At 42.6% G+C, this 25543-nt stretch overlaps 1 protein-coding gene across 46 annotated transcripts in view; it reads left to right on the top strand.

The window, feature by feature from the left end:
• KALRN (kalirin RhoGEF kinase) overlaps window positions 1–25543 on the top strand; it is a 692908-nt gene that overhangs the window by 373179 nt on the left and 294186 nt on the right. For 35 of the 46 annotated variants that reach the window (XR_015164343.1, XR_015164397.1, XR_015164395.1 and 32 more), the window contains exons 12-14: window positions 3217–3425; window positions 6745–6919; window positions 24278–24473. Coding sequence is in view for 37 of the 46 variants with exons in the window: in XM_086402224.1 (XP_086258350.1) it covers window positions 3217–3425; window positions 6745–6919; window positions 24278–24473 (580 nt within the window). In the remaining 9 variants the exon portion in view is untranslated. The remainder of the gene's footprint in view (window positions 1–3216; window positions 3426–6744; window positions 6920–24277; window positions 24474–25543) is intronic. The other 11 variants (XR_015164387.1, XM_086402125.1, XM_086402159.1 and 8 more) reach the window with 1 other exon arrangement.

Genomic DNA, 25543 nt, shown 5'->3' with positions numbered 1-25543 from the left:
TCCAGGGCTTCTTAGTTTTATGAACTCAACCTCTTATGTCACACGTAAGGCCTTTACTCTCTTAAGGACAAGAATAACTTGTCAAAAGTCTGAAGATTATTTTTGTCTCTCTTTATTGTCTCTTTTCTAACCCCTTGTTACAAAGGCCACACCATGATTTACCATACTGAGAACTAGCAAGATGAAATAATATTCTTAAGATGGATGTTTATCCATGTTTTTGACATGGAGAACCTACAGAATGTTAGAACTGTAAGTTAACTTTTACTTTATGCTCTCCTCAGCCTATGTTACACGTGAAGTCTGACAAGCACAGGTGATGTACTCAGAGACACCACAGGTTATGGGAAGAACAGCAGTCACAGTCTGCATCTTCTGGCTCCTTCCATCAATTTTTTCTCTCCACTGGCTTTTCTCCTGGTAGAGTCATGAGCTTATCTTTTCTGCTAACCAGGGGAAGATTCCTTGTTTCTAAGCAAACATCAGACATGTCTTTCCCTCCACCACTCATGAAAATGCTCACTGAGAGCATTTAGAAGTGGAGCACCATGGAAGGCCACCTGTTTTCACTATGAGGAAGAGCTATCAATCCATTAATTTACTAATTCAGTTCTACTCCTCATCATTTCCAGTACTTATTCCATTCAAATAGCTACACTTGGCTGTCTGGGGAGGCCTTACAAATAGCTGTGAAAAGAAGAGAAACGAAAAGCAAGGGAGAAAAGGAAAGATAGAAGCATCTGAATGCATAGTTCCAAAGAATAGCAAGAACAGATAAGAAAGCCTTCTTCAGTGATCAATGCAAAGAAATAGAGGAAAACAGCAGAATGGGAAAGACTAGAGATCTCTTCAAGAAAATTAGAGATACCAAGGGAACATTTCATGCAAAGATGGGCTCGATAAAGGACAGAAATGGTAGGGACCTAACAGAAGCAGAAGATATTAAGAAGAGATGGCAAGAATACACAGAAGAACTGTACAAAAAAGATCTTCACGACCCAGATAATCACGATGGTGTGATCACTGACCTAGAGCCAGACATCCTGGAATGTGAAGTCAAGTGGGCCTTAGAAAGCATCACTACGAACAAAGCTAGTGGAGGTGATGGAATTCCAGTTGAGCTATTCCAAATCCTGAAAGATGATGCTGTGAAAGTGCTGCACTCAATATGCCAGCAAATTTGGAAAACTCAGCAGTGGCCACAGGACTGGAAAAGGTCAGTTTTCATTCCAATCCCAAAGAAAGGCAATGCCAAAGAATGCTCAAACTACCGCACAATTGCACTCATCTCACAGGCTAGTAAAGTAATGCTCAAAATTCTCCCAGCCAGGCTTCAGCGATATGTGAACCGTGAACTTCCAGATGTTCAAGCTGGTTTTAGAAAAGGCAGAGGAACCAGAGATCAAATTGCCAACATCCACTGGATCATGGAAAAAGCAAGAGAGTTCCAGAAAAACATCTATTTCTGCTTGAATGACTATGCCAAAGCCTTTGACTGTGTGGATCACAATCAACTGTGGAAAATTCTGAAAGAGATGGGCATACCAGAACACCTGATCTGCCTCTTGAGAAATCTGTATGCAGGTCAGGAAACAACAGTTAGAACTGGACATGAAACAACAGACTGGTTCCAAATAGGAAAAGGACTTCGTCAAGGCTGTATATTGTCACCCTGCTTATTTAACTTCTATGCAGAGTACATCATGAGAAACACTGGACTAGAAGAAACACAAGCTGGAATCAAGATTGCTGGGAGAAATATCAATAACCTCAGATATGCAGATGACACCACCCTTATGGCAGAAAGTGAAGAGGAACTCAAAAGCTTCTTGATGAAAGTGAAAGAGGTGAGTGAAAAAGTTGGCTTAAAGCTCAACATTCAGAAAATGAAGATCATGGCATCTGGTCCCATCACTTCATGACAGATAGATGAGGAAACAGTGGAAACAGTGTCAGACTTTATTTTTTGGGGCTCCAAAATCACTGCAGATGGTGACTGCAGCCATGAAATTAAAAGATGCCTACTCCTTGGAAGGAAAGTTATGACCAACCTAGATAGCATATTCAAAAGCAGAGACATTACTTTGCCAACAAAGGTCCATCTAGTCAAGGCTATGGTTTTTCCAGTAGTCATGTATGGATGTGAGAGTTGGACTGTGAAGAAAGCTGAGCACCGAAGAATTGATGCTTTTGAACTGTGGTGTTGGAGAAGACTCTTGAGAGTCCCTTGGACTGCAAGGAGATCCAACCAGTCCATTCTGAAGGAGATCAGCCCTGGGATTTCTTTGGAAGGAATGATGCTAAAGCTGAAACTCCAGTACTTTGGCTACCTCATGCAAAGAGTTGACTCATTGGAAAAGACTCTGATGCTGGGAGGGATTGGGGGCAGGAGGAGAAGGGGACAACAGAGGATGAGATGGCTGGATGGCATCACTGACTCAATGGACGTGAGTCTGGTTGAACTCTGGGAGTTGGTGATGGACAGGGAGGCCTGGCATGCTGTGATTCATGGGGTCGCAAAGAGTCAGACATGACTGAGCGACTGAACTGAACTGAACTAGCTCTTTTAAAGTTGTCTGACCAGTAATATCATCCTGACTGCATTTCATCACCTTGAATATCACGAGGGAAATGTCTTATATTGAAATTAAGATAAGCTATACCTCTTTAGTAGTTAACTTTCTAACCAACAAAGCAGTCCTGAGAAGAAAAAAATAGTTTAGCCTAACACATATTTTCTTAATTAATCTTCACTTGGTTCTTAGTGAACATCCCATTCTTTCTTGCGTATTTATAAAATCATGATACATTTCTGGGAATCAGCCTCTAGCTATCTGCAGGAACTGTGCAGAGTCCTCCTTTATGAAAGATGAAATAGAATTTGTCCATCAGTTTCCTGTTCTTCCCACTCTCTCAAAAATGAGTGAGCTTCCTGCTCTAAGACCAGTTTTCCAGAATCACTAGAAAATAAAGCAGAGGGTAATTCCTGTCCTTAGGGAATGCCTGTACTAATGGAGTAAACTTAGCAGAGATGGATAGTGAATATAAATACAGAGATGTAAACTGACCCGTAGGGTGCTGATGAGAAGGACAGTCTGATATTGACTGAGTAGTTGAGAGTAGGTTGGATGACCTGAGTTCCACACTCTTGCCCTTAACCCCAGCCCTCCACTCCCATGTGACCTGAGTAGACTTTGCTTTCTCTATCCCCTACAGCTATGGACATGGATGGAAGACCTTCAGAAGGAGATGCTGGAGGATGTCTGTGCAGACTCTGTGGATGCGGTCCAGGAACTGATCAAGCAGTTCCAGCAGCAGCAGACCGCCACTCTGGATGCCACACTTAATGTCATCAAGGAGGGCGAAGACCTTATCCAGCAACTCAGGTCAGCGCCTCCCTCCCTGGGGGAGCCCAGCGAGGCCAGGTCAGCATGGGCGGTGCTTTCCAGTGGGAAATGCCTTGGACTAGACACGAGATAAGTCATCATGTCCTGGTCTTGGCTCAGCTGCAGCCAGCTTTGTGGTCTTGTGTGAGCTTCAGTTTCTCCATCTGTCAGCTATAAGAATGCCTGTACCATACCCAACTTGAATTTAGAATGAAGTAGTCAGTGGAAAAGCTCTTATGTGTCAAAGAATTATGTATATCATTGAAGATGTTATTCAGTGATCAATAAGTAATATAAATACAATAAAAATTTAGCAATATTCAATAGAAAACAAACAGCATCTTCATTAAGAATGATGGCATATTTGATCATGTGAAGAAATAGCCATTATGGAACATAGTGTTATTTGGCATCTGGTCTTGGGCTATTCTGAATTCCAGTGCTCCAGTCAGTAATATGTGACCCAAATGATTGCCTTTGGCCTCATGCGAACGTAGAGAGTGTGTAATGTGTCCTACTCTGCTCTCTGCTTACCCACATATGACCTTTCTACCATTCCTTGGTACCCAGAAAATAAAACTCCTTCTCTATTGCCCTAAACAAATATAGCTAAGAATAAATCTTAGAAAATCCTGTCTGACACCTTATATTCATTTCTAATAATCCACCCCGTTGCCTCCTTTCCATTTGTATCAGTATCTAGTTTCCTGTCCCTGTCAAGGGCATCAGCTCCTCAGATGAAGTGTCATGAGGCCTTGAGCAAGCCCTCAGCAACCGGCCATGTGCCCAGGTGATATGTAAATAGGATTTGATGGCACTAATGATGCCTGCCTGCGGGGACTTGTTCCTATCCCCAGATCACTGAGTGCTGGGACCTCTGCCAGCTCCAGATAGTAATAATCTCATCAGCAAGACCCAGGACAATCCTGAGGCCAGAGGGAATTACTTCAGTAGGAGAGGGCTTCCTCCCACCCCCCACCCTCAAACCAGTTGTCCAATTAAATAAACAATAAGAACTTACCTTAAGATAGCCCTGGCATGTTTTTCTGTTGGATTGATCATTTCTTTTCCAAACATTCACAGGCCATGTTCTGAGTCCTCCTATTGCATACTAACAAGACAGCCTCTTTCCTTTCTTCCCCTGGTTCATCTTCATGGATGTATAATACATGACAGTTTTGTCTGCCTGCACAGGAAACTCCACTGTTATTTGCTTCTGAGGAAAATTCCAAATAATGAGCAGTGACTTAACCTCTCTGGGCCTCAGCTGTTTCATCTGTGTGATTTAAGGAGTTCACTCTAGGAGCCTGTCAACTCTAGAATTATGTCATGGCTTTTGTGTTTTCTTTCCAAACGCTTTCCACAAGCTTGGCTGGCCTGTCTGTGGGACTGAGTCTGTGGCAGATGCCCTGCCCACCTTGCACCATGCCTGAAGGCTGACGGCTACTAAGTGTTGGTGGAGACAATGATATGGCTGATGCCTGTCCTACAAGTTTAAGTTCTATGGATTTCAGAGAGGACCACAGACATGTGACAAGAACCACTGGTGACTGTTCCTTCCTCCACTAGTCTGACACTCATCTAGGCTCCCTTCCTTGATATCAAGACCAGTCAAAGAAAAAAGTAAACAATTCCTAGTAGACACTGGCAAGATGCCTCACACACACCGGCACACCCATCTTCTCTAGGCCTCATGACTCTTCACACTGAAGCACCTAAGGTGCTTTTACATTATGTCTTTGATTCTAGTGTATATGACAGTGACAGAGGTGCTATACAAAGGGGCCAGAAATCATCCTTTTCCTTCTGGAAGCTGAGTGATAGAGAAAGACTGAGGGGAGCCATCAGAAATAGTAGTCACATCCTCTCAATAGTGCTGTTCTCAGCAAATGCACGATGTATAGTGTTCGGTACTCCTCTTGAGTTCTTTTCATAGTTGGGGAAGCTGTGCATGGTGGGCTTTCATGCCCAAATAGGCCAAGGTGAGAAGAGAGGGACTGTAAGTCCTCTAGATGACAGAAGGGCAGGCTCTTGGCCTTGTGCTCCCTCCAGTAACAGTGTGAGCTCAGATACCATTGCTTCTGAGTCAGACATGGGCCAAAAGGACCTGATCTTCAGAAAAGCTGCTGATGAGAGCATTCAAAACTAAGGACTTTCCCCTCTGACTTCTTAGATTGTATCAGAAACCAAGATGTCATGAGATAATGAATGTGCCTGTTTCTTTCAAGGCTAGGGGCTCTAGCTTACTCACTCAAGGCCCTATAGAATCTAACTTAGTGAATTCCAGTTTTTCTATTGTAACGATCTCTTTGGAGGTGTTACCACCTTGCTTGTCTCAGCAGATCAATGTTTATCTCGATCAATGTTTATCTCTTTATTCCCTCTGTGATGTGTCATCTCCCCTTACTGCCTTTGTATGGACCTTCTCTGCTCAGAAAGCCCACCCTTCCCATCTACTTGGTTCATTCTTTTCTTCTAACACTCAAATCAGGGCTTATCATCTTTGAAGCCTTTGTTCGTTGCTCAGGCTCTTGTGCCCTAGATTCTACTTTCCCCAACTGGACCTGTGCCCAGTAAGAACCTGACACATCTTTCAGAATTAACAGTCATTCATACGGCACATTCCTGGTCTCAGAGTACGGTCATACATGCCATCTTATTTAACAGCAAACCATGCCATGAGCAGGGTGAGGATTATTAAGTCCACTTTACAGCAGGCAACTGAGCCTCAGGGAGGAGATTTCCCAAGGTCACCAGCCCATGTATGTCAGATCAGGAATTTGAGCCAGGCTTCAAGCTTTCCTAAGTACAGCTTGAAGCCTATTAAATAATACCAGCCATAACTTTGGCATAGAATTATAAAGGGGATGAATAGTTTTTGCAACCATGATCTCATTTTACTTTAACCATGATCCTTTGAGTTAAAACTAGGAAGGATTTTTTCCATATACTTTTAATTTGTCTACCTTTATGTATCGTGATATGTGTATTTGTGTGTGTATATTGAAATATGTGTATATTAGACTACATATATGTTTGGAACCATTCCATTTCATTGATGTTTATAGAGCCCCTTTGCATGTGCTATTCATTTGATTCCTGTCACAGTTCTGTCTGAGGAATAGGACAGCAGCTAATCTCGGAGTTACAGTGCTGTGAACCCCAAAGAGGGTACATGTATCTTTGGCTCACCTATTAGGCAGACTGTGCCAGGCTCACAATAGGAGTCTGATAAACACCTATTGCTTGAGTGACTCTATTGATTCCCATCCCCGTTGCTGAGACAAGGAAGACTCCCTCTCCACTGTCACTTTTAATATGGCAAGCCCCCTCCTTTCTCTCTCCCACTGTGCCACAGGGACTCAGCTGTGTCCAACAACAAGACGCCCCATAGTAGCTCCATCAGCCACATAGAGTCGGTGCTGCAGCAGCTGGATGACGCCCAGGTGCAAATGGAGGAGCTGTTCCACGAACGCAAGATCAAGCTGGACATCTTCCTGCAGCTGCGCATCTTTGAGCAGTACACCATTGAGGTAGATGTGGGGAGGAGGTATGGGCAGGTGGAGGGCAGGCTGCTTCCCGGCCAAGGGTACTGCCCCAAAGCTAGACTAAGGGGACTGGATGGGACTATGTATCACAATACATTTTTAGAGATCAGCAAATTCATGATCATCATGTTAGATTCCTTCCAGTCCCCTTCACCCCACTGCCAAGCAGAGGCCCTCTCCTCAGTCTCTGGGATTAGTCCACTGGGAAGGGTTTGTTGGTTTCACTGGACTCTTGCTTGGCACTTTGGTTCCTGGAAGACCACGGAATTGGTCGTTTGGCAACTGAGGTAGACTTGCTAAATTCTATAGCTTCTTGAGTAGGAAGGTATTAAGATTAGGTGACTATAGATTAGGGGTTGGATGGACTCACACAGCAGCCAGGAAGTCAGAGGAAGGAAGGCACAGTCCTTCGTTTGCTTTCTGCTTGTGAAGAAACTAAGCGTGTGCAAAGGTCATTTGCTGGTTCATCTCATCAGCGCCTCAGCTCATCCTGGGAAGGTCAGAATCTGGTGTTCTGGTATAATTATGTCCTCTTTTGATGCCTACTAATAATGTCTGCCCCACACAATACCAACCTTTTATTATTTTCTGCTTTAAGCCAGTGACTAAAGCCAGGTCAGTAGGGTTTCTGAGCCGCGAAAAACATTCAACACCTATGGGTGGCAAATGGTTAAAAACTATGTCTTCTCTTTGCTCCTGGCTGGTGTGTTGTGAAGGAAAATCAATTCTCTGTCTACCATTCATTAAAACTTTACTTTGCATTCCCGCCATCTCCTCCAAGTTGAGGCTTCTGGGGGTCTGGGATTGATCTTCCCAACAATATCTACAGAAACTTCTGTGGAACTGGTTTGGGAAGGAAAATTATTATTTTTTTGAATGTAAGTGTTAAAGTGTTAGTCACACAGTTGTGTCCGACTCTTTGTGACCCCATGGACTGTAGCTCACTAGGCTCCTCTGTCCAAGGAATTCTCCAGGCATGAATACTAGAGTGGGTTGGCATTCCCTCCTCTAGGAAATCTTCCAGACACAGAGATTGAACTTGTGTCTCCCACATTCAGGTAGATTCTTTACCATCTGAGCCATCAGGGAAACCCTTCAAATGTTGAATGCTCCAGTATTCCAGTCTCAATGTCATTTTCAACCCCTTATAGGCCAGAAAGCTGTTTTGACAACAGATGCCCTCTTCTTCAGAGAAGGCAATGGCAACCTACTCCAGTACTCTTGCCTGGAAAATCCCATGGACAGAGGATCCTGGTAGGCTGCAGTCCATGGGGTCGCTAAGAGTCAGACACGACTGAGCGACTTCACTTTGACTTTTCACTTTCATGCATTGGAGAAGGAAATGGCAACCCACTCCAGTGTTCTTGCCTGGAGAATCCCAGGGACAGGGGAGCCTGGTGGGCTGCCGTCTAGGGGGTTGCTCAGAGTCGGACACGACTGAAGCGACTTAGTAGTAATAGCCCTCTTCTTCAATCCCTAGAGCAATCCTTCCTATCTCTGACTCTCTTTTGACCTTTCTCTCCTTCACCTCTATCCGAGCTTCCTAGAAGCCACTGCAAGTTTTTACTTAAAGATGTCATGTTCTAAAAGGTGCTCTCTGGACAATTTCTGAAATAAAGGAAGAGATAAGTCTTTAAATCTAGGTCTTGATTATCCTTCCAACTCATTCCATAACTTCAAGTGAATTTATTTATACTTTTTATTTATAATCTATTTTGAACTGGTACTCATAGTGATTTCAGGTTGCAAATGGTATTTAAACATATATTGAAAGAACAATGAAAATGCCAGTGGAAAATTAGAGATACTGGTATGTGGAAAGGCATGAACGTGTGGTGACAAAGGTGATGAAAGAGTGATAATTGAGAGTGAGAAATGAACAGAGGTGATGTTTGGTTGCAGTAGTTTTGGCCACGGACACTCCCACCATCTTTCCTTGACTTCATTTCACCCACAGAGTGAATACATCCATGAGGGAATTACGTTAGCAGGTGGGGGAATTTGGCTGTTGTGCTCTTTATTTACTTTCCTATCATTCCAAGTCCACATCAAAAAATGCTTAAGGGGAAGGAAATAACCTAGGGTTTGGGTGTTTAAGCTTTACTTGGTGAGATGGCTGTGGTTTTGAGGTCTGGTTGCTGGTTTAGTTCCACAATGGGCCGGTTAGCTTCACTTCACCACTTGGACTGTAACCCATTGACATCAGCTGCGGGCACCATTAGGATGTGTTTGCCTGCAGTGATTCTGGGACAATCCATTTCCAGCCCAAAGCCTACAGAAAAAAAAATATGCTTTTAAAAAAAATAAATAAATAAAGTTGGCTATAGATCAAATAGCTTAAAATTTGATCCTATTTAAATGTTGCAGTAGAAGAGCTTGATATTTAAATTGTAGGATTTGCATTTCTCAGCCTTTGTGTTGTATAAGTTTCCCCTCCCACCCTGACAACTTGGACAGCTTGGTATGCAGCAAAGCTGAAGTAAGGAAGCAGTAAAGGGTCTAATAAAATGAGGGAGATGAAAATAGTGAATAGGTCAAATGAGGGGAATAAGAATTTGGTTCTGCACCCAGGTTTTAGCAGAGGTCTGGTTCCCCATTGCAGGTGTGGCCCCAAACTTGGGGAAATGTTGCTTTTCATCTCAGATAGGAATGAAAATCCTGCCAAACCTATGGAAAATTTCTGCTTTAAGTCAGATTGTCAGAGTTATATTTGAGGGTGATGAGATTATTTCAAATGCCAGCTAGTGTTTCACTGTGGGGGTAAAAGGCAAGCTTCTAGAGAAGATTCAGAGTGTGAAACTGAGGGTGGTTTCTGTAATGAGAGCTGTGTGGAGCTGATATAAGCCAGGGCAGAGCCTGTCACTGCAGGACCCACAGCTATGGTTTCCTTCCCTAAAGGAAGGCATTTGATGGGCATACTCAGAATTCCTAGGGATTACTGAAGACCAGTGCAGGCCTGCCCCCCACATCTGGGGAGTCTAAGTTAAGACTCCTTAACCATGTCACTGATGGCTAGCATGGGCTAATAGTTTTAAAACTAAGATAAGACATGAGTTGCTGCACTAGTCTCCTTTTATGTAATTATATGGCTCCCGAAGTACTTGGGGTGGTGTTAAGGGTCCCCGGCTAAGAGTGACACTTATCCCAAACGTATTAGGCAAAAGTTAAAAAACCAAGACTGCATTCCTGATATGCCTTCTTCACATCCCTGGAGACCAGAAGCAATGACTCACAGATATTCTATAAAGTTTTTTCCCTGTAAGTTCAGCCTCCTTCTGTGAAAGACACATTATAAGAAACAGTTAGAAAAGACACTTCACCAAATGCAAATAATCTTTATCTTGTGATGGTAAGAATATGGAAAATTTCTTCTTCTTTTTGATGCTTCCATGCATTTCACCTTTTATACAATTAATTAGAATGATTGGAAAGAAAATATTTTTAGAAACAGGAACAGGTCAGTGGTCTCAAAACTCCTTTGATTATATATACTCAATAAACTGTTTTTGAACTTTCAGCTCTCTACATATTCATCTGTGTTAGCTTATAAATTATGTATGTATTCTGTCACTAATAATCTCAAAATTCACTGTGCCCTTAGGGCGAAGGAAGCTTGACTTTTTCATCAGAAGCTGCAGTTCTGTATTTCAAATAGTATTCTTGATAATTTTCAATTATTTTTTGGTTCTGCTTCTTGACAGATCGGATTAGATTGTCATTGTTTCTTTACCCCGTCACATGGCTGCCAAAGAGTTCTGAGTTCTCTTGAGCTTTCACAGTCAGTATTATCTTCAAACTGTAGTTTCTTTGAGGAACCTTGTTAAGCCACATGTCTTTTGTGAAGGGTAGTTTAGTTAAAACTAGATAAGTCCCTTTAACTGGGCACATGAAAAGAGCAATAATTTGAAATGTGCTAAAAGCAGCTGAACAGATGAGCCAGAAAGTCCGTCGTCTGAAGTATTGAGGTACTTCCTGTGTCCCCTGAGGAGCCCTCCCAACACACCATCTACCATGTGGTACAAGTGAGAGTCTGGGGTCAGTATACTATGAAAGTCCAGGGAACTGTTGTATCTTTTTTTTTTTAGTAGTTTGATCAAATATGTGTGTGTATAATATATATGTACATACATATGCTTATTTATATACTTAGAATTTTTCTATTTGTTATCAATGGGCAATCTTGGGTGCCCCCTGCGATGAGCATACGCATACTGGAGAGTGCTAGGAATGACACCGAGAAAGATAAACCCAAACAAGGACTTTATGAAAAATGGGCCACACCTATAATCTTTCTTTTAAATTTCTGACTCTGTAATTACAATCAGAGTTTTTTTCAATGTACCTGAAAATTAATCTGCACAATTAATCAGAGTAAGGAAAGGAATAGCAGCTCTAAATCCATGGGGTTCATATTGGGATAGGCTGGGGCCAGGCTGAGGCTAGAGGAAAATGGCCTTCAAGGAGGAAAATTCTTCCTAGAGGAGAGAAAGCCGATTGTTATTCACTGGTAGCATCAACTCTGTGATTGGTTGTATGCAGAGGCCTCTTATGTTTTATACTTGAGTGAGATTGTTCAGTCAGTCTTTTACCTAACAAATTCAACTTGGTAAGCATTTAGTGAGCACCTACTATGCCTCAAAAATTATTTCGGGCACAGAAGATGAAACTGTCCCTGCTATCAGGGAGCTAGATGGGAAGAACCGCAGAAACAGAACCATCCCATAGTGATAATTTATGACACAGACAGGCTTACAGATCGATGAGAACACTGAGGCAAGACCGCTTAGCTTTTCAGGCTGCCCGTGGAAGGTTTCCCTGTAAGATGACACCTGGAGGACAGGTAAAAATTGATGGCCAGGGTTTGGCATCTCTGAAGAATGCCATCCAGCCTCTACCAGAATATCTCCAGAGCCCAGAAGCAGAGTTCAGGAGAGGAGGGAACTCAGGATCTCATTATTGTGTTGAACCAAGATCTCCTTCTGCCCTTTTCTCCTGCTTCTGCTCTCTGGAGAAACAAAACAAATCTGCTCCCGCTTTTTGGAAGCTTTAACATATTTGAAAATGTTCGTCATAGGCCTCTTTTCCTTTATCCAGAATGTGTTGAGATTGTGAAAGTTATTTCTGCAGTCCCCTCTAAAACTTCAATAACTACTTCTCTTCACTGTTGGCCCTTCTCTGTGGGATATAACCCCAGTGTTCTCCCCACTTTCTGGGCCCACATTGTTGCCTCATTGCCCCCTGGTGGCTGGACTCTAGTTATCCATGGTGGCTTATACCCCCGGCCCCACCAACCCTGGGGCAGCTGTGTGTCCAAGACGCTGGTGTTCTATACACTCAGCCCAAGAGACGTTTCTATGACTTATCACCTGTCCTGTTGATGCTTCTGCTCCCCCAAAAGCCCCTGGCTGTTTTTTCTGGGTACATGCTTCCAGTACACTGACTTTGTAAAAAATTTAAATGAAAGTGTTTTATGTATTTTTCCTCTCAAATTTTATTCTCCTTTTTCTGGCACAGTTCTTCAGCCTATCAAAATATATTTAATTTATTATTGTATCAGTGTTTCAGCAATTTGAAATATTGGCCAGGTCAGGCAGGGCTCTGTGGTGCTTTACTGGACGTTTTCCTTCAGTGGCACAGAGCCATCAGCCCGCACAGTCATTCCTTAAAGGGCCACATCATCTTCTAGTCCGATTTCACAGCCCTTTCCTCCACAGATAGTGTTAGACTCTGCAAAGCCTTGCTGTTCTCCTGGTTATAATGTGCCTCAAACCCACCAACATAGTAACTATATCAAGAAAAAAAATAAGATTTGTTTGGGATCGATCTTTGTAGGCTCCCTTGGGATCCCTATATCCTTTTCTAAATGGATCCAGATCTTTTGCAAAGGAAATACAGAATAAGTGCAATAAAGTAAACCAAAATTCTCACAAAATATTTATTTGATTGTTTCTTCTAGACTTTTGTCAAATTGATTTCAGAATCATTGGCAGTTTCCCCTCACATCTTCCATTAAAAAAAAAAAAAATTACTTACATAGCTTTAGTATTCTAGAATGTCACCTGTTTTGTTAAATTATCAAAGATCCCTAATGGAAGCTTTCAGATCATTCTGTAATGGGGTGGGTGAGGGGCTGTGGACTTGAAGTCAGGTGACATTATGAAGGTCCAAATGCTGCCCACTTCTCCTTTCTGGTAAAGATGCAAGTAACTCAGTAGAAGGAAATAATGTAAACTCCAGCATGGGGTGTTTAGCCTTTGCGGAAGAAAATCCGTTCTGAAACTCAAGCATTGATAAGTTCTAGAATGGGTGAACAATATATATCATGGGACCTCTTCAACAGACGGGAGATTTTTTGAAAACAATAGATTTCTATGAGTCTCAAACTGATTAAGAGGCCAAGATATGGGCAAAATAAAGACTCAAGATCCCCTCAGTATCAGTCATGATTTTAAAAGATCTCAATTTTAATTATGATGATGATGAAAAAAAGAACATGAACTTGGTTGTAAAAACTGTGTTCCAGTATCTAAATTATCCAGTTGGAATAGAAATTAGGTAACCAAACATTGGAACTCATCAGTTAGAGTGTTATGATATGTTCTTACTTTTTATCACAAAAATAAAAAAAATAACTGCATGGATTTCTTTATTGCTAAGTCCTGCTTTTCCATACTGCTTCTTTCAGTATCCTCAAAGGTTTCCTTATAGCTACATACATCAGTATTTTAACTCTGGACAGATTGTATGTATTTCTAAAACAGAGTGAAATTCCATGATATATCTTTAAAATAATCTGTATTAGAATTCACTAATCTTATCATTTTAATTGATTAACAGAAAAGAGCCTAATACTAGACTACAGGAAGAACAAATGGCTATGGTAATTTAGTTTAGTTTCACAGTGGTAATACACATAAATATGTTGTTGTTCAGTCGCTAAGTCATGTCTGACTCTGCGATCCCATGGACGGCAGCACAGCAGGCTCCCCTGTCCTTCACTGTCTCCCAGACTTTGCTCAGATTTATATCCATTGAGTCAGTGATGCTATCTAACCACCTCATCCTCTGAGGCCCCCTTCTCCTTTTGCTTCATCTTTCCCAGGATCAGGGTCTTTTCCAGTGAGTCGGGTCTTCATATCAGGTGGTCTACGTATTGGAGCTTCAGCATCAGCCCTTCCAGTGAATATTCAGGGGTGATTTCCTTTAGGATTGACTGACTGGATCTTCTTTCAGTCCAAAGAACATGTAAATATACATACCCATTGTAGATGAAATAGCCCTTCCCAAAGCAATGAAATTCTATTTAGCTGCAATAGCTCTTCTCCTACCAGCCAGCACTTGTAGGTCAGTGAAGAATATTTAGCTTTCAGTTCCCTGGTGGCTCAGAGGGTAAAGCATCTGCCTGCAATGCAGGAGACCCGGGTTCAATCCCTGGGTCAGGAAGATCCCCTGGAGAAGGAAATGGCAACCCACTCCAGTATGGAGAAGGAAATGGCAACCCACTCCAGTATTCTTGCCTGGAGAATCCCATGGACAGAGGAGCCTGGTGGGCTACAGCCCACGGGGTCACAAAGAGTTGGACATGACTGAGCGACTTCACTTTCACTTTTTCTCATTTTAATATAAATAATGACATCATAGAACAGAAAGATGTTCATTTGCATTGACAGAGCATGTATTGACAGAGCATGCTCATGTATTTCAGAGCATCTTACCATAGTGAAATGCCTTACACCCTTCCTCCTCATTATTAGTTGGAATGGGATTGGACCTTAATGTGCATAACGTGTAGTGTAGATATACACACACACATGCACGCACACACACAGTCACTCTCTGCTGAATGGCAGTGTAGTATAGTCATTGAGTATGCAGTATGAGTTACAGGGCCTGGGTTTGAAACCTGTCTCACCAGCTTCACTAATTGTATGATTTTATGCAAGTTACTCCCTTGGTTTCCTCATCTGAGAAATAGGTATGAGAATAATAATTCCCAGTCCATAGAGTTATTAAGGATTTAATGAGTTAACACATAGAACTCAAGTACCTAGCACTTAACACTGTAATACATTGTAGTTAACACTGTTATTATTAATAAACTACCTAAATAATATATACAAATTTGATATATATATATATACACACACACATATGCATATGCATTTGCATCCACATTTTAAGCAAACATCCCGTCTTATTCTCTCTGAATTTATTACCCAGTTCTGTTAGGTGACATTCTAGGAATCAGCAAACTGAAATGGACTGGAATGGGTGAATTTAACTCAGATGACCATTATATCTACTACTGCGGGCAGGAATCCCTCAGAAGAAATGGAGTAGCCATCATGGTCAACAAAAGAGTCCGAAATGCAGTACTTGGATGCAATCTCAAAAACGACAGAATGATCTCTGTTCGTTTCCAAGGCAAACCATTCAATATCACAGTAATCCAAGTCTATGCCCCAACCAGTAATGCCAAAGAAGCTGAAGTTGAATGGTTCTATAAAGACCTACAAGACCTTTTAGAACTAACACCCAAAAAAGATGTCCTTTTCATTATAGGGGACTGGAATGCAAAAGTAGGAAGTCAAGAAACACCTGGAGTAACAGGAAAATTTGGCCTTGGAATACAGAACGAAGCAGGGCAAAGACTAATAGAGTTTTGCCAAGAAAATGCACTGGTCATAACAAACACCCTCTTCCAACAACACAAAAGAAGACTCTATACATGGACATCACCAGATGGTCAACACCGAAATCAGATTGATTATATTCTTTGCAGCCAAAGATGGAGAAGCTCTATACAGTCAGCAAAAACAAGACCAGGAGCTGACTGTGGCTCAGACCATGAACTCCTTATTGCCAAATTCAGACTTAAATTGAAGAAAGTAAGGAAAACCACTAGACCATTCAGGTATGACCTAAACCAAATCCCTTATGATTATACAGTAGAAGTGAGAAATAGATTTAAGGGCCTAGATCTGATAGATGGAGTGCCTGATGAACTATGGAATGAGGTTCGTGACATTGTACAGGAGACAGGGATCAAGACCATCCCCATAGAAAAGAAATGCAAAAAAGCAAAATGGCTGTCTGGGGAGGCCTTACAAATAGCTGTGAAAAGAAGAGAAGCAAAAAGCAAAAGAGAAAAGGAAAGATATAAACATCTGAATGCAGAGTTCCAAAGAATAGCAAGAACAGATAAGAAAGCCTTCTTCAGTGTTCAGTGCAAAGAAATAGAGGAAAACAACAGAATGGGAAAGACTAGGGATCTCTTCAAGAAAATCAGAGATACCAAAGGAACATTTCATGCAAAGATGGGCTTGATAAAGGACAGAAATGGTATGGACCCAACAGAAGCAGAAGATATTAAGAAGAGATGGCAAGAATACACAGAAGAACTGTACAAAAAAGATCTTCACGACCCAGATAATCATGATGGTGTGATCACTGACCTAGAGCCAGACATCCTGGAATGTGAAGTCAAGTGGGCCTTAGAAAGCATCACTACGAACAAAGCTAGTGGAGGTGATGGAATTCCAGTTGAGCTATTCCAAATCCTGAAAGATGATGCTGTGAAAGTGCTGCACTCAATATGCCAGCAAATTTGGAAAACTCAGCAGTGGCCACAGGACTGGAAAAGGTCAGTTTTCATTCCAATCCCAAAGAAAGGCAATGCCAAAGAATGCTCAAACTACCGCACAATTGCACTCATCTCACATGCTAGTAAAGTAATGCTCAAAATTCTCCCAGCCAGGCTCAGCACTATGTGAACCGTGAACTTCCTGATGTTCAAGCTGGTTTTAGAAAAGGCAGAGGAACCAGAGATCAAATTGCCAACATCCGCTGGATCATGGAAAAAGCAAGAGAGTTCCAGAAAAGCATCTGTTTCTGCTTTATTGACTATGCCAAAGCCTTTGACTGTATGGATCACAATCAACTGTGGAAAATTCTGAAAGAGATGGGCATACCAGACCACCTGATCTGCCTCTTGAGAAATCTGTATGCAGGTCAGGAAGCAACAGTTAGAACTGGACATGGAACAACAGACTGGTTCCAAATAGGAAAAGGAGTTCATCAAGGCTGTATATTGTCACCCTGTTTATTTAACTTATATGCAGAGTACATCATGAGAAACGCTGGACTGGAAGAAACACAAGCTGGAATCAAGATTGCTGGGAGAAATATCAATAACCTCAGATATGCAGATGACACCACCCTTATGGCAGAAAGTGAAGAGCAACTAAAAAACCTCTTGATGAAAGTGGAGAGTGAAAAAGTTGGCTTAAAGCTCAACATTCAGAAAACGAAGATCGTGGCATCCGGTCCATCACTTCATGGGAAATAGATGGGGAAACAGTGGAAACAGTGTCAGACTTTATTTTTCTGGGCTCCAAAATCACTACAGATGGTGACTGCAGCCATGAAATTAAAAGACGCTTACTCCTTGGAAAGAAAGTTATGACCAACCTAGATAGCATATTGAAAAGCAGAGACATTACTTTGCCAACAAAGGTCCGTCTAGTCAAGACTATGGTTTTTCCTGTGGTCAAGTATGGATGTGAGAGTTGGACTGTGAAGAAGGCTGAGCACCAAAGATTTGATGCTTTTGAAGTGTGGTGTTGGAGAAGACTCTTGAGAGTCCCTTGGACTGCAAGGAGATCCAACCAGTCCATTCTGAAGGAGATCAGCCCTGGGATTTCTTTGGAAGGAATGATGCTAAAGCTGAAACTCCAGTACTTTGGCCACCTCATGTGAAGAGTTGACTCATTGGAAAAGACTCTGATGCTGGGAGGAATTGGGGGCAAGAGGAGAAGGGGACGACAGAGGATGAAATGGCTGGATGGCATCACTGACTCAATGGACGTGAGTCTGAGTGAACTCCAGGAGTTGGTGATAGGGAGGCCTGGCGTGCTGCGATTCATGGGTCGCAAAGAGTTGGACACGACTGAGCGACTGATCTGATCTGATCCGTTAGGTGATCCCTGAGTGTTCATGTAACTGCTGTGAGAGAGACAGGCGTTTGCTCTTGCCATAAAGAGAATGTGCCTATGCAGAGGGCAGATTACACTTCTCTTTGCCACAACTTTTGTCCCAGTGTTCACACCCCAATGCCAGATTGCAGATGTTTATCCTGTTCATGGCAAAGGCTCCTGAAAATAAAAGTGAAAGTGTTAGTTGCTCAGTCCTGTCCAACTCTTTGCAACCTCATAGACTGTAGCCCACCAGGCTAGAATACTGGAGTGGGTTGCCATGCCCTTCTCCAGAGAATCTTCCCAACCCAGGGATCAAACCCAGGTCCCCTGCATTGCAGATTCATTACTGTCTGAGCCACAGGGAAGCCCCAAAGGCTTCTGAGGGGCCAAAGAATTCCAGTTAGATTAATATGACCTTTATATTGAGTATAAATACTCAGTATACTTTAAATATATAAACTATATTTTTAAGTATATAAGTTCTCAGAATCAATTTTTAAAATTTACCAAACTTTTTAACACAAATATCTTACTAGGGGAAGGTTGTGTGTTTTTTGAAAGGGTAAGTTATTCCTGGCATTATATAAAGCCACAAACATACAATTTATTGATGTGTTCAAAGCACATGATTAATTTTAAAAGTTCATGTGAAGTGAAGAAAATGGAGTTACAATGAGTTTGTGAAGGTTTTTTTAGAGAAGAAAACAGAGGAAAGGTTAAACAGGCACTTCTCTGAAGTGATAAAAATTTAAAAAGTACACCCTGAAGATGGTTCTTATACCAGCTCTATGGATATGACACCGTGGTTAAGAGCTCTTGGCCTCGGAGTTGAGTGCTCAGTCCCGCCTCCACCAGCTCCGAGGCCCTGAGGCAAATGATGCGACTTCTCTGTGCCTTGGTTTTCTCATGTTGTTGCTGTGAGGAGCTGCTATGAGGATGAAAGAAAAGAGAATCAAATGCTTAACACTGCGTGCTCAGTCGCTTCTGCTGCTGCCGCTGCTGCTAAGTCAATTCAGTCGTGTCTGACTCTGTGCGACCCCATAGACGGCAGCCCACCAGGCTCCCCTGTCCCTGGGATTCTTCAGTTGCTTCAGTCATGTCCAACTCTTTGCGATCCTATGGACTGTAGCCTGCCAGGCTCCTCTGTCCATGGGGATTCATTCTCCAGGCAAGAATACTGGAGTGGGTTGCCATGCCCTCCTCCAAGGGATCTTTCCCACCCAGGAATCAAACCCTTGTCTCGGGCATCTCCTGCATTGGCAGGTGGGTTCTTTACCACTAGTGCCACCTGGGAAGGTTGTGGTAAAATACTGTCTATCCCATAATGAATACATAGTTCAGGGTCAAATATCTTCTTTAAGACACTTGGGGGTGAGGGGAGAAAGTATCCTCTACCATAACTACTGGGAAGGACCCAGAAAATGAGAGGAGCCAAAGAAGAGGGCTTTCTGAGAACAGAGCCCAAGGCCACTGCTAAACCAAGTCCCTGGAGTCAATTTTGGGCTGCAGAATACTGGATTCAGTGAATCTCATCTGGCAGGAAAGCTTTGGGCTTCTTTTTGAAGTGCCTTCCCATTTCCCACTGCCTCTTATCCTATCTAAATGCCTGTTTAGCTCTTTTCTCTGATTTCCCTTATGGCTGTGACTCTGGAGTAGATAATTGTTAGAATAGAAAACACTGCCAATGTATCTCTCAAAGAGGTCATCATATCCTAACACTTCAATTAATTCAGAAGAACGAGGCAGAGAGTGGCCATCAGAGCCAAGAGAGGAACTGAGTGAGCCAGGAGCTGAGATGGAGCTAATTGAGTGGAAGGAGAAAGAAAAATAGGTTGATTGAAAGCTGAATGTCCTGTGGGTACCTTATGTTCCATCTTTCACTCATTTGGTTCAGGCCTTAGTTTCTGCCCAGAACAAATTCTTCCAGGTTTCCTTTCCAAATGGAGTTAGATCACTGGATTAGTCCACCGGACAGGTTTTTCTTTTCGTGGTTTTGTTTCTGTACTAGCAAATTAACCCTTGTCCCGTGTAATGAGATAAGCCAGAGAAAAACATCAGGTTTTGGGGGTTGTCATGAAACTCTATGCCAGAGTTGACTTTGAAGGGTGGTGAGGACTTGAGCAGACTGGGAGGAGGAACAAGGATGTCTCAGGGCTGCCGGACCAGAGAAGGTGGCTGGAGAGGGCAGAGCAACTTCTCACACCAGAGAGTAAGCCACACGCCTAGTTCACATAACAGGACAGCATGAGATGGGCTAGAATGCTATGTTTGTTCATTAGCAGTAAAGTGAACTTCAGGTTTGAAAACAAATTTTTTTCCCTTAAAAAATGAACCCCTGCTCTGTGCCAGCCTTGTGCCCTAGAAAGAAGGTCGAGAGGGGGAAGCCAATAACAGAATATTCCTTTAGGAAACAGAAAATACTCAGGAAAGAAAATAATTAAACTCTAGCCATCATTTGAAATACATAAATCAGACTATTTCAAGGCTCTGGGCTTCAGTTCTTGGAGGTTGGGAAAGGTCAGCCACAGAGATAGTAAAGAATGTGTAGACCCAAGGAGCAAAGCTTGGAAGTCAGGCTGTTGCATTGAGTAGCTTCTTGAAATTCTCATTCTTCAGGCTTCATTTCAGATGTGGGCCCCTCAGCTTAATGGGGTTGGGTAGTGTAGGTAGAGAAGGGGAAGGAAGGAATATAGAAACACCAGATATAGAATCCTGGGTATATTTCACATTTGGTTTGGATTCAGATTCTCAAGATACCAGACCTCTGAGCTTTATTCTCACAGCTAAAGCACCTCATCATTGCTCTGCTCTGATCAGGACTCTTGGCACTTGCCTTTCCACTCCACAGACTCATGGCTCGGGACCTCTCTAGGGTCTTCCTGCAACACACAGCTTCTTCATTGACTCAGTTTCATGAAAACAAAGCAAAAGCTAAAATGTTAAGAAAAAGAAATGTAAAGAAAAAGACTGTTTCTTTCATGCTTGTCTTATTCTTACTTCCCTTAAGTTTGTAGGCAAGGATATGGACTAAAAATTTTGTTTGGGCTCTTTGCCATATATTATCTGATAAATGACTTATATCCAGCATGTATTAAGAACTCTAACAAATCTATAATCAAAAGATAACCTAGGTTCTGAAAAATGAGAAAAAAAACTTGACACTTTCTAAAAGTAGATTCCAGCAGTCAATAAGCATATGAAAATGTGCTCACCATGATGAGTCATCAGGAAAATACAACCTAAAGTCATAAGATATCACTTCACACCCACTAGCATGGCTAAAATTAAACAGACTGATAGTACCAAATGATGGTGAACAACTGTAACTTTCACAGGGAATGTGAAATTCCTCTTGGGAATGTTAAGCATATACTTATCCTATGACCCTACAGTCACACTCCTAAGTGACTCTCAAGAGAAATGAAAAGCGTGTCCACAAAAGACTTGTGTAAGTCTTTCACATCAGCCTTACTCATAGTAGCGAAATACTGAAAACACCCTAGGAGTTCATCAACTTGAGGGCTGGTAAAAAAATCACGGTGTCTCTACACCGTGGAACAGTACTCAGCAGCAGCAAGGAATGAACAGATACAGCACAACTGAATCTTAAATACAGTGTGTTGAACACAAGAAGCCAGACATGAGAGTCCACATTGTATGATTTCATTTATACAGAATCTAAGAATCTGTGATGATAGAAATCAGAAAGTAGTACCTGAAGGCAGTGGACAGGAACTGACTGGGAGGGGTGAGTCCCTAGGGTGATGGAAAGGTCCTGTATTTTGTTTTTGGTGACGGTTACACTGGTATCTAAAGTTGTCAAAACTCACAGAACTGAGTATCTGTGTATCTTATTGTATGCAAATTTTACTTCAATTTTTTTTAATACAAGAAGGAAAAACATTTATAGGCCTAGCCTACAAAGTCCTATTCATTCTATAAATTATCTCTTATAAATTATAAGTTGGTGGTGGTTTAGTTGCTAAGTTGTGTCTGACTCTTTGCAACCCCATGGACTGTAGCCCACCAGGCTCCTCTGTCCATGGGATTCTCCAGGCAAGAATACTGGAGTGAGTTGCCATTTCCTTCTCCAGGGGATCTTCCCCACCAAGGGATTGAACATGGGTGTCCTGCATTGCAGGCAGGACTCTTTACCAACTGAGCCATCAAGGAAGCCCACAATTATAAGTTCTTGCTCTTGTTTTTCTCATTTTAACTCCCTTCTCTAGTTAGAGAATGAAGTGCTTTTCAAAGATAGGATATAACAAAAACCTGTGTGCCTGCCAACCTGCTGATTCCCAAATCACCAAGAACTCCCCACAATAAATTGATACCAGGTTTTGGGCTGAACTCAGTGGATCCCTTAGTTGACCTGCAAAGAGGTAGGGGCATAAAGTGAGAACCCATGACACTGAAGGGTTTAAAAAAAAAAAATTTATTGTACCATAGTTGATTTACAATGTTGTGTTAGCTTCAGATGTACAGCAAAGTGAATCAGTTATACAAATACCCACTCTTTTTAGATTTGTTTCCCATATAGGCCATTACAGAGTATGGAGCCAAGTTCTCTGTGCTGTACAGTAGGTTCTTACTAGTTATCTATTTTATACACAGTCATGTGTATGTGTCAGTCTCAGTCTTCCAATGTATTCTGCCTCCCCCGCTTTACCCCCTGGTAACTGTGAGTTTGTTTTCTACATCTGTAGCTCTATTTCTGTTTTGTAGATAAGTTCATTTGTACCCTTTTTTTTAAGGTTCCACATATAAGTAATATCATATGATATTTGTCTTCCTCTGTCTGACTTGTGAAGGTAATATTTTTAGTTGCCCCATTTCTGCTTTGAAGACAGTAATTGCACTTTCAATGGAGGAAAGTCTTACTGTTAGATGAAGAATGGGAATCCTGTGCCTCTCATGAGGGACTGCTTGCCTTTCCCATCTGGGTCTGTGTGGCCCTGGCACAGCATGGTACAGCACCATCTCCCGTTGTGAATAGGCTGCATCAGACTGGTCTTTCCTTCTCTTTGTCTCCTGATGTTCCTGGATAGCAGTGTTTGGTAACTGGGAAGGTTTTGCCACATGTCAGCTGGGATGACTGCCAGCATGATGAAGATTACTAAGCTGGTCTCTGGGCTGTGTGCTTAGGGTGCCTGGACCAAACTGCACTGTGTGATCTGGGGTGAGGCTTCCATTGCCTCTTCCCAGAAAAGAGAGAGACACTACCTGTGCCATTCACACGTACTTCATGAGATAACACACCTGAAACCCACTTTGGAAAAGGTTTTGTTTGATTTATGTATCATGTGGAATTATTATCCAGTTAAGTACTTCTGAGTTGTTCCTGTGTGTTTGATGGCAGCGAGCCTAAGGAAGTGTAGGATTCAGTCTCCGGGTGCAGGCACTTATTTGAGTAAATGAGGGCACATCACATGACTGAAACTGTAGAGCAATAACCAATTAGCAAATCCATGTTAGGGCAGTCTCCCTTCATTCCATGCTTCAGTCTTCATTAGAATCATGTGTGCCTTTCAATAGCATGTAATCTTCTTGGATTTCTACTGGTAAGGTATACATTTACACCTTCTTTAGTCACTATTACCAGGCATCACCCTTTGTGAGTAATAGAATTCTGTACCCAGAACACAGGAACCAGATCAGGATCCCTGGGTTTGGTGTACACCAGCTCTGAACAATTATGTGACCTTCGGTCATTGCCTGGGCTTCTCCAGCCTTCTGTTTGTTTCTTGAAGTTAGGCTCAGTACTTAGTTTCTGAGGCCTTCTCCAATGATGAGATCTTTAGAACAACAGTTACGGTATGGTAGACTAAGTGTTTGCAGTAAGGAGAGAAACTGAGTTATATCCTCCGGTCGTGTCCCTCATGAGTAGGGTAAACTCGGGGCAAACCATTCCACTTGTGTGAGTGAGTATCGGCTGCTTTCTCTGTGAGATGGACCTAGAGATCTCCACTCGGCCTCTGTCTCAGGTTATTGCGGGTGGAGTGAGATGGAGCATGCAAAACCTTTCTAAACCATAAGTCATCATTTAAGTATTTGCTGCTGCTGTAGACACTAAAGCACAGGGAGAACAATTTTTTTAACATTTTAATTTTATATTGGAGCATAGCTGGTTCCAGGTGTGCAGCAAAGTAGCTGTTGTAGACATTGAAACACAGGGAGAACCCTATTAAAGGCATGCATACATGGGTGCCTGGCATCATTGCTTAAACGTAGTCTAGGGGTCAGGAAAGAGATGCAAAGCAGAGTCAGATCTGACCTAGATTAGTTAATAAGGCTCAGAATCAGTGAGCTTCTACATAGCTGTCTCTTGTGAACCAGTGAAGCTGCACTGACGGTGGTTCCCTTACAGGTGACAGCAGAGCTCGACGCTTGGAATGAGGATTTGCTTCGGCAGATGAATGACTTCAACACGGAGGATCTAACACTGGCGGAACAGCGGCTGCAGCGCCACACAGAGCGGAAGCTAGCCATGAACAACATGACCTTTGAGGTCATCCAGCAAGGCCAGGATCTGCACCAGTACATCATGGAGGTCCAGGCCTCAGGTAGGAGACCTGTCCTGTGCTTATGTGTCCAGCAGGGAGATGATGAAAACAAGAACATCAATCAGCTTAACTCCAAGGGCCATTTCCACTCCACTCATTCATTCTCTTCCCACAGGTACAAGAAACAGAGAGTTTTGTACCATTTAAAAACAAACAAAAAAAGAAACTGAAGCATGAGACCTGAAATTGTTTGTCTGAGGTTTCCCAGTTAGCTATCATAAAGACAGGAATAGGACCAGGTTCTTCTGGTGCTGTGGCTGCTGCTGCTAAGTCGCTTCAGTTGCGTCCAACTCTGTGTGACCCCATAGACGGCAGCCCACCAGGCTCCCCCTGTCCCTGGTATTCTCCAGGCAAGAACACTGGAGCGGGTTGCCATTTCCTTCCCCAATGCATCTAAGTGAAAAGTGAAAGTGAAGTTGCTCAGTCATGTCCAACTCTTCACTACCCCATGGACTGCAGCCTACCAGGCTCCTCTGTCCATGGGATTTTCCAGGCAAGAGTACTGGAGTGGATTGCATTGCCTTCTCCGTGGTGCTGTGGGGAGAATGGGAAAAACCAATGATGGAAATTAGCACAGATTTACAAACATGGTGCTCTAGAGAAATAAACCAAGGGGGCTCCAAATGCCATCAGCCATCCTTGTGACTTGTATTCAGATGTGTAGATATTGCTGTTCCACCCCTACCCCCTGCACATACTCTCCTGCCCTGTCCTCCACCCTCAGGGCTGACTCCTCATCTCCAGTCCATGCCTCTCAGTGTTACACCTCCTTGCAATCCCATGGACTGTAGCCCACCAGGCTCCTCTCTCCATGGAGTTCTCCAGGCAAGAATACTGGAATGGGTTGTCATGGCCTTCTCCAGGGATCTTCCCAACCCAGGGATTGAACCCAGGTCTCCCACATTGCAGGCAGATTCTTTACCAATTGAGCCACCAGTGAAGCCCTCCGAGAGTCCTCTTTTTTCCTATCACTGGTCTGTGTGTGAGTGTAAAAAGTACAGATAAAATTTATGGCAAGGTCATATAATTTTATAACTTCTCAAAAAACACATGGCTGTTACTCAGACTAG

Source organism: Bos grunniens, chromosome 1 (genome assembly GCF_055505025.1).
Source record: "Bos grunniens cultivar Pamir isolate PY7600 chromosome 1, Bosgru_T2T1.0, whole genome shotgun sequence".
Taxonomy (NCBI): domain Eukaryota; kingdom Metazoa; phylum Chordata; class Mammalia; order Artiodactyla; family Bovidae; genus Bos; species Bos grunniens.
The sequence above is the reverse complement of the archived record's forward strand: the minus strand, read 5'-3'. Positions and strand labels throughout refer to the sequence as shown.